This window comes from Pempheris klunzingeri, chromosome 5 (assembly GCF_042242105.1).
Source record: "Pempheris klunzingeri isolate RE-2024b chromosome 5, fPemKlu1.hap1, whole genome shotgun sequence".
NCBI classification, from domain to species: Eukaryota; Metazoa; Chordata; class Actinopteri; order Acropomatiformes; family Pempheridae; genus Pempheris; species Pempheris klunzingeri.
Genome location: NC_092016.1, coordinates 12,929,949 through 12,940,010, shown reverse-complemented (window position 1 = coordinate 12,940,010; position 10,062 = coordinate 12,929,949). Strand labels below are relative to the sequence as shown.

The 10,062-nt window shown below is 40.6% G+C and overlaps 1 protein-coding gene across 1 annotated transcript in view; it reads right to left on the bottom strand.

Annotated features, from left to right (window-relative positions):
• Positions 1 to 6,559: 6,559 nt before the first annotated feature.
• The window catches only part of tln2b (talin 2b), a 77,931-nt gene continuing 74,428 nt past the window's right edge, over positions 6,560 to 10,062 (bottom strand). Inside the window, exons 55-57 of the mRNA XM_070830432.1 lie at positions 9,764 to 9,946; positions 9,561 to 9,686; positions 6,560 to 8,791 (exon numbers count right to left, since the gene is read on the bottom strand). Coding sequence (XP_070686533.1) covers positions 8,663 to 8,791; positions 9,561 to 9,686; positions 9,764 to 9,946 — 438 coding nt within the window. The 3' untranslated portion in view covers positions 6,560 to 8,662. The remainder of the gene's footprint in view (positions 8,792 to 9,560; positions 9,687 to 9,763; positions 9,947 to 10,062) is intronic.

Here is a 10,062-nt window from a genome sequence, read left to right as displayed (position 1 = left end):
CTACAGATGGGGACACACAGAGAGGCAAGAATGTCAGCCATATCTGATGCTGCTCAGTCAGCTCAGACTAAAAGAGGGGAGGAGAGAAAAGCATTCGGGGGGAACTGTCACGATTCATTTCAAACTCATGCAGGATGTCATGCTAGAAACCCAGTGTAAAATTAAATTCTCAAAAAGCCCAGACATGCCATAGCACAAATATTGGAACAAAAAAAGTCAATGTCTGACAGTCTGCAATACGAATCTGTCTTCAATTTAGGAAAACAACAATTTTTGCACTTTCGTTGTGTTTATTTGTACACAGTAAAGGGCAAGTCAAGAGGGAAGTGGAGAGTAAATGATTGTTTACAGGCAGCTTGAACTTCTCTCTGTTCCCGATCACAGATTCCTTCCACAGCATCAGAGATGCGTCCTGCTCAGAAATTCTTCCTTCGGGGATTAGAGGCTGTCGACAGATCTTTCTAACTCGTTGACATAAATGGTCTCTGTCCTTTGCTTTGTGCTTGTTGATATCTTCACCCTCTAATTGTAATTCTAATAATAATTGTTTCTTGCTCTTTCTGGTTTTGTATCTCAGCGCACAGCTGTTCAGCATCTGGTTGATAGCCCTCTTTAAATATTTGCTTTCAATCTTGTGCCCCTTATGTCACAAGGCTAGAAGTTTCCGTGTTTGCACACAGAGGGAGAATCTTTCATATATGTGTCCATATATGGGCTCTCTGGTGTAGGCGAGGTAGAGGAGACAGAGGAGAGGGCTAAGTTGTGGGGGCTTTTTGTGAGGTCCAAAGATGTACTCGATATTTCTTTCCATTCCACAGGGCTGTAAAACTTCTTGGTATGCACTTCCAGCTTAGCCACTGTTCTCCCTGTTACAGTGCTGCCTGTCAGAGCCCTCCGGTACAGAGGAATAAAACAATGCCAAGAGGAGGAGGATGCTGGACTTCTACGGTAGCATGTTGGTTTCCTTTTCTTTATTTTTGTGGCTAAAGCAAACATCTCTTAATACATCCTCTTTTAACAACATAATCCATCTACCGGAGGAAGAATAATCATCATCAAAACCTTTACAGTTTCCACCTTTGGTAAACAAAAGGCTCAGTTTTCTTAATTTGAAAGAGAGAGTTAGAAGGTTTATGTCAAGTTCATAAGTATGTGAACTTCAAACCACAAAATGACTAAAGCTTAGTTTAAGAAAAGCCATAATGTGGAGTGTGTGTGAAAATCTATGGTGATGAGACATTCCAGTGTGGTTTTGAGAGGCTGTTTGAATGCTTGCAGGCTATGTTCACTGTGACTGGGTCACAGTGGTCATCCTACTGTGAGGAATGCCACAGGAACCCGCAGCTCTGCGGCACCTGCATTCTTATACCAAAGGCTGTCTGCACACCCACGTCTGATCAGATGCCGTGACTCTTTTCCAGTCAGGCTCAGATTCACCCCACAGCTAGGGAGCTAGATAAAGCAGCTGTGCAAAGTCAGTCATAAAACAACTGTCTGAGTGCACAGACAAGAGACATCCACCTGGTGTGGTCTGGTTAATTCCAGCCCACGGCCCTTGAATGTCTGAGATAACAACATACAGTACAACAAGACGGTAATTATGCCCTGGCACTGCCTAAAGAAGGCATCACCCTCATCAACAGAATGGGAAAGACTGATGTGGACCAAGTGCTCAGATCCTTAAGATAGCAAACATACCGATATGATTACATTAAAAAGTCCTGCATTTAATATCCTTCGTAAGTATGATCATCAAAGTTTACTCAAAGTTAAATCAAAAGTACTAAAATGGACGCTGTAACTGATATATTATTTTATAGTTGATTGAGGTGGAGCGGATTGAGGTAGTTTTAACAACAGATACAGAACAGATACAGTCGAGTATGATTAATGCAAAAGTAAAAAAAAAAAAAGATAAAAAAACAAATACAACGTTCTGATACACAAATTTGTATTTCAGTTAAAATAAAATGTATTCATCTGAGAGGTTTAAGGGGAAATGACTCTTTAGTGGGACTCAGCTTTGAGTTTGACACTGTTTTTTTGTAAAGGGTCACAAGCTGAAAAAGTTTAACAATGAATTGTATTTGATAAGTGTAAGCGTTATCATTTGTTCGTTGCTTTGTTTTTTTAATCTAAAATCTTAAAATAAAAAATAAAACTAGTATCTACATGTGAAAAATACATGTAGCTGGCAGAGTATAAAGTAACAAAACATTGAAAAACTCAAGTAAAGTACCTCAAAACTGTCTGTAAGTACAGGAGTTGAGTAAATGCACATAGTTCCACCACTGTAAAAGACTGTGAAGAAAGTTTTTTGGTCTCTCTGAACCCATCAAAGGTAATCAGCTCAGGTTCTGGCTGAGTAAATACATCAGAAGAAGGGCAGACAGGCAAACTATCCATGTAAGACCCAATAGTATGGATAAATTCACACTAATTAATCATTCTGGCTGTCCCCACATCAAATCCTCTCATGAAAATTGAAAATTGGCATGAGTGTTGAGAAAAATCTGCTGAGCACTGAGTTGAGTGTTTATTCAGCTTTAATACAGGGTGGGGAGGCCACAGGATTGAGAGAAGAAAAGGAGCCAAGGACTTTTTTCTCTGCAGAAATGTGGCCTGTCATCTAACGAGTGTTGAACAAAGTTTCCTTATTAAGACAGAGGGTTTGGATGGATGAGTGTTACATTTCACTCTGGACAGCTTAAATCCCAGGAGACACTGAAGATCAGTTCCAGTCGGCAGCACAGTCTGAGACAGACGGTTCCCCCGTTCCACACCACACTCTCGACACTGTTTCGGGAACGAACAAAAACGAGAAAAATTGCACTAAATAACTAGCAGAAGAGTCTGAGAGTGTGTGTTGAAGTCAGACGATATCATTTAATGGATATTCCCGATGTTACTTGTGGAGTTGACCAAAATTAGCACCCAAGGGATACGTCTCAGCTGAGACCCAATATAGCCCGGCTGTCACTGCTGACTGAGAAATACAGCCCTTCCTTACATGATGGCTAAAGGAGCTGCTGTGCCGTCATGGGAGAAATGGACAGCAAACACTGTCACTCAGCAGAGGATGGACTCTCTACTAGCTCACGTCCTTCACATACAGTAAAAGCACCACCCACCTGTAATCTTATGAAAATAAAGGCCAGAATGCGAGACACTTCCTGCAATTTGACACTCAAGATGTGACATAAGGCCCCTCAAAATCCACCGTCAAGTCAGTGACTGTTAAGCAGTTAACCCTTCCCCATGTTTCCCCCCCCCCTAGTCTTCAGTCTCTATTAAAAACTTTAAGAGTTTTATTTTTATCCTAATGTATGTAAAGCATCTTTGAGAACAATGAAAAGTGCTATATAAGCCTGATGTATTGCTGGGCAGTCAAAGCTTAAGAGTATGTCAACCAACTTTGCCATTTAACACAGAATGATGGTTTTGAGTCATTAAATACAGACCAGTCGGTCTTAGATGACTTCCATCTAATGAATATCTGCCAGATATGAAATATCAAATACTGAAATCAACCACTTCACAACTTAGAGCAATATTAGTGCAGCTTCTTGGGATGTGAAATTACAGCACACACACAATAACCAGTTTGGAATTATTAAAGCACAGAATTCATCTCTACAGACTCTGTTTACTATTCTCATTAAATCCCAGACTGTACAGTGAAATAGTTATGGAGCCAACATGTTGGGATATCCCCAGCTGATGACCTAAAATAGTCATGTGTTCCAGACCTGACTAAGAGCGTCTCTTAGATCCATCAGCTGCTGTCTCCCAGGTTTATGTTAGGGAACATTGCTTCTCAGAGCCGGCAGAGTGGTGGTATGTGAGTATGAGTAAACAACTAGTACCCTTTCATCACAGAGGTAGGACCAAGTCACTGCTATACACTTCCAGTGTGTTTTGTTTCTTGAGCCTCTTCAGAGCATTTAATTGCCCACACAGGGCAAGTGTGTTTCCACAAAGTCCATATGCTACATATCCACTTTAAACTGGCAGTGCCTCAGAGTCTTGTTAAAGGAAATGTGGATAAAGATGGACGCAGTAGCTGGTTCAGTCATAAAAGCAATCATCTTCATAAACTGAACAGGTAACATTAAGTGATAAAAAAAAAAAAGAATAGTGGATGGAACTACTGGGAGGTTTTGGTAATTTTTCCACTGCAGTGTTTTAAGTGCTTTCTGGGCTATGGGAAACTTCTGACAAAATGGACTGAAGCCAAATATTAACTACAGCCATTCAACCCATCAACAATGCTTGTTTCCACTGTTTTATCAGCTTGGGTAAGCTGGAAATGTTTTGGCTAAACCTTTGCCTTCATTATATCAATCAATCTCAATAGGCTTATAAACACAAAATATTTAGTCTGAACACCCTGAAGAGCAGCTGTTCCTGGAAAGCAACCAAGGGACAAGAGATGGGAACATCCCTCACTTTACCCGAACTTAACAACTACATCTTTTTTGTACACAGATATTTTGATCTGACAGAACCCAGTGAAAGAAAGGCACAGTCCGATCGAGATGCCTATGAAAAAAATGAAAGTTTCAGTAGCATGCATTGTACAAATAACCCGGCCCAAACCCCAAAGCCTTTCCTGGTGTGCATTTTTTCCAAACCTCACTTCCTCTTCCATCACTTATTTGAGAAGTGAAGAAAACTAGCTTAGTTTCCTTCTCTTCATGCTATAACCATGACTATCATACCCTTTAAGCCTGTTTTATAACTTTAGCCTAACTAGAGCTGGGCTTAGATCAAAATTACATTGAATTAATATATAAAGAATTCAACATCCTTTAGTCTAGCACTATATTTGTAAAGAGCAATTCTTCATAAGCCACCTTAACAGTGAAATTTCAAGGAGTATTATTAACATGCTTTAACTAGCTGCATAGCTTACTGCTCTCAATTTCACTTAGGCTGTTATTAGCACAAGCCACGACTCCATTCCTGCACAGTATCACTTATGAACATACAGTAACTTGCCTGTTGGAAAGTATAGAAGAATATGAATTTAAGAAACACAGATCAACCAAGTGCATTTGTTTTGTTGCTGTGCTACGGCTTTTTTTTTAACATACTGTAAATACGTGTTGAGATGATCAAAGCGGTGGGTTGACCCAGTGTCATTTGGTTTAGCTACGGTTTAACATGGCTTCATTTTTGAGAACTTGAACGTGGAACAAAGCCTGAAGTTAATGGCTGCCAGGCTGCGGAGATTAGGCATGGCACAAGTCACAATGACTGCAAAATAACCCTTCCAACACAGCAAATATAAGACAGTTAGGATGTCAGGGATGCACACTGTTCATGCTAAGGATTGTATGTCATGAAAAGTCTGTAGGTTTGAGGTTCATGACAGACTCCATGCTGTAACAAATCAGGTGTCAAACATAGTGCCGACAAGGTGCATCTGGAGGCCATGGTCAGGAAAATGACATATGACAGGAAATCTCTTTAATGCTAACCAATAGAAAAACAAAGAGAAAGCATGAGGAATAGATGCGAGCAGAGTGGTAGTTCAGTGTATAAGAAACCCTAACCCTAAAACATTTTTCATTTTTCATTTCAACAATCATTCTGGCCATGGTGCTTCTTCTGCCAAATGGAAAGTTGGCTGAAAAAAAGGGCTATAAATGCAGAACCTTTGTAAGTATACTTATAATAATAAGTAAGTGGTTTACTAATTAGTCTGAAATCATGAAGTTCAGAACAAGAGGAGGAACTCGACCAAACCCCATCTCTGCTTTACTTCATTAATCTACTGAGGTTTTTGTATCATTGTGCAAATGCCAAAGTTATCCAGACAGACATCCCCCTGGTCTGTAGGACTGAAGGGGGAGAGAGGGTGAGTAGTAGATGGGCACTCCCAGTTAAACACATGGCTTCAGTTTCCCCTCTCCACTGTGTGGCCTGGCCTTGCATGAGACCAAAACATTCAAACAACCAAATATGGTATTCATTAGGACAACTCAGCGTGTTGTGCTGGCCACCTCTAACCATCCTTTACACACTCTGTCCCCATATGCTCCTGACACAGAAAGAGGACCAGCTTCAGAATGAAATAGGTTTAATAGCAAGCACCTGAGAAAAAACACGAGGCAGAAAGGCCAAGCTCAAGATCAAGTCTACTTCATCTACAGTAGCAGACAAAGAAAATGAGTCTACAGCGTTCTTAGCTGTGTAACTGTGTAATCGATGGTGCAAAATTGATGTGAACCATCTAAATAGGAATCACTACATATCTCAACGTCTGGTCTGTGAGCCAGGAGAAAAAAGAAAAAAAAAAGCACATCTACAATGTCCATATTTGGTCTGGCAAACTTTGTCAATCCCTCCACTAGAACATATTTCTCCAAACATCCACTGACCCCTCTGTCTGAACTGTAAAGGTTAATACTGACCTCTGCTGGAAAGAATGCAGGATGACTTTCCCTTGTGTCAACCACATGCACTGATATGAAAAACAAGAGAATAATCATAGTGGTACTAGTTGTTTGAAACTCTTTATTTTTGGTGAATACAAAAAATACTTTTGTGACCAGATAAATATAATACATACAGCATCAAATCATAAAACTAATGCAGCCTGTTAAAGAAAGCACAACACCTATTCATAACAGAGCTAGTAACTTTTTCTATTTCCGTTACAACTCGCACAAATCAGTTAGACAGTATATTTCAGGGTAATCCTTACATTTACTGATACAAACTTAATTTCTTATAGTGGTTAGACAATGAAACAAAGAAGTTAATTAGTCCAACTATTAAGAGGGACCCGGCGTAATGATTTCAACAATTTCTCAACTTCAAACACAAATTGCCACATGCTCATGGAATGCAGTCTAGTGTTAGTCTTCCAACATGGTCTCTAAATCCTAAGGTATCCACAGATGCCCTTTTTTTTTTTTTTTTTAAATCAGCATTATAACATTGTAGGCAAGTAGGCCACCAGCCAAGGCATTGTGTTGTATGGCAAAGGACTGGGTGACAGTTTGTTAAAACCCCAATGGGGATAAGACTGGCATAATGTTCTGATCCAGAGAGGACAAGGCTCAGGCTCCCACCCAGCCTGATCTTCAGCTGCTCGCAGGGCAGACTCAAGTAAGGCACTAGTACACAATGCAGTCCAGACACTGGCATGGACAGACTGAGGAGATGAACTGCTTCAAATATGCTTCCCATATATTACACATTAATATACTAAAGAAAAAAATCATTGAATTAGTTTCCTCAATCAAAGCTTGAGTGTATTTACTGTTAGGAGAATGTCCTACATTTAATATAATGGAAGCTTTAAATTGCCTTCTTCAGTGCGTATGTTTATGAGCAACTTCAGTGCATAATGAATGCTCATTTCAATAAAGAGCCCATAGCCAAATATCATTGCACACAACAAATCTTTTAACCAATAACAGTGCAGAGTCTCGTTATTATCTTGCTAGGATATTCAGTGTAATGTATTGCTGTAGACAGTCAGTCTAAAGTGAAAATGCCGTAACCATGACAGAGCAGTGACTGGTGGAGAGTAACTGTATGTGAGTGTACAGTACAGTGGGTACCCGAACCAAATCTGGTCAGTGTTAATGGGAAAGGAATTAAAACATGAAGGCAAGAGAGAACAAACATGACAGATAATGTAAACAAATATTCCTTACACAGCGCTGTGTATGCGAAGGGAGAACCGGTGGGGTTACATGAAGTGACATGATGTACAAGCAGCATGACATATTTGGTCACATATAGTCCAGATTCTCTGAATAACAGATTACACCTGCCCGATCTTTAAGAATAACGAGTTTCTTAAAAGATCAGCCTGGAATAAATATCTTTAGAGCTAGTGCTGGCCAGTTTATTTTTTTTGATTTTGACATTTACTCCAATCAGAACCCCTCATTGTTTGGCATCAAGCGGAACAACACAGTTTAATCAGAGTCCTTGACTTTTCTAAAGATTTGCTAGTTTAACAGCAAACCCCAAGTTCACATTTTTATTAGTAAAATACAAGTGCCTTTCCACTCTATACTACTCTATTGGTTAGTAGCTTCATTGATATGTATAGACATTATGGTGCATGCAAGCCAGTGGTGAAATGAGGCACCCCCGTCTCCTGCCTTATCATTAACCCTTTCAGGTTTTTACATTTAAAATACAAGCTATGGATCCTTAGTTTTGTTCTGCCAATTGCAGATAATATCAATTCTTTTCTATTTGCTTTAAACCTTCACAATAATGTAACATTCAATGATTATAGAGGATTTCTGCATTTGTAACATCTTTGATTCATGATGGTAACAGTCAGTTATGCTCATGATGTTTCACAAAGCAATGATACCTTTATCATATAACTTTAACATACTCTCTCAACTTGCTTGTAGTGACAACCGTTACAACCTTCCTCATACTGAACTTTGAATGTCAATGCCATTCACTGACAAATACATACACACATCACACGCACACATACACACACGCACAACTACACTACAGAGAACAGGCACTTGTTTTTCTCACCAAACAGGCCTGTTTCAAGTGCTGTATATTCCTCGGATATATGAGAGTAAAGGAGCCAATCGTATGTCGGCAACGTCTCCCCATGACAAGAGGGCGCTCATCAGCGCGATGCACATCCCGTCTGCTCGGCCAATCAGCCCTCATCCTCCCTCAGCTCGCTGGGCAGGAACTTGTACTGCTGCTGTCGGATCTGAGCCAGCTTTTTTCGTGCTTCCTCCAGCTCTCGCTCCTTCCTTAGCATCTCCTCCTGAGCCGCAATGATCTGAGGAGAATGGGAACAGCTGACAGAAAATGTGCCTTCTCCTCATCATTATCCCACTCCTGTGGATAGCTTGATATGAAAAACCAATAGCTGCACTGTACAGTCTGTTAACGCCAAGCACAGCTCATTGAATACAGGAAACAGTATCTTTAAGTGACAAAGTACTGTATGGCTTACGGTGTAGAAAAATGAAGCAAGTGTCCTAAAAATGTCTATACATATACATAAGAGGAGAACTTTGGTAGTGAAGCATTATTGTTGCATTAGCTGTCAATCACCACTGGTTCATCAATCAGATTTCAAGACCCCTCAGTGTGACAATGATCAGACAACAAGTCCCACTGGTCAGATAGACAAATCGACAAGCTGATGCCCAGCTGGGGTGCACCACTGACTGACACAGGAACTCAGTCAATCAAGATGAAAAGTAAAGCTTCCTGTAGCACCCTGGAGTTTTGAAAAGGAGACACTCAATCTTCAATTACTGTCAAATTTTTTGCAAAGATGAAAAGGAAGCAAGTTCTCAAATCTTCAAGAGATGTGATGTTTTGCAGCCGTGGGTGTCTTGGAAATCTGGTAAACAGCTTTGAAATGAAGCTGATGGGCTGTTTATCCACAGCAGCTCATCACAATATCAGAAAGATGACTGTGGCATTTTGGCATATCAGAGAGAGGTGCAACATTCAGTGAAAAGGGCAAACCACACAATGAGAATGATTTCTGTTCCAGGATTCGCAAAAAAAACACATTTTTCAGGATTTTGTCTCACCTGAGCTATGCCTCCAACGAATTTGGTCTTTACCACCACACTATCATCTTCTGTCTTGTCAAATGCTGCTTTCTGAGCCGCCTTCACCAGGTTGTCTGAAGCTCTCTTCACTGCATTGCCAGCAGCCTTCAAAGAGACAGGCAAAGTTAGCATGCACACAATTCCATGTGTACCCAGATAAATCAAAAAAGTTTCATTGTTACCTGTAATCGCCTCATGGCTTCAGAATCCTGGTCAGCCTTCACCTTACAGGCCACCAGCAGCTGAGCCGTGGAGGCCGCAACCTGTTTGGCTGAACAGATGAGCTTCTCCTCGCTGGCGTGGCCCTGCACTGAGGCGTTAGCGGCCTCACACAGATTACTGGTGGCTGCCGCTACCATACGTGCCTACAGCAAGCAACCAATCCACACATGGTCTTGGGTTAGGTTTACATTTTGTTTCAATATGGGTAACATTAAAAACGTTTATACAGCACACATTTGTGTTGAAGTTAGGTGCGTTA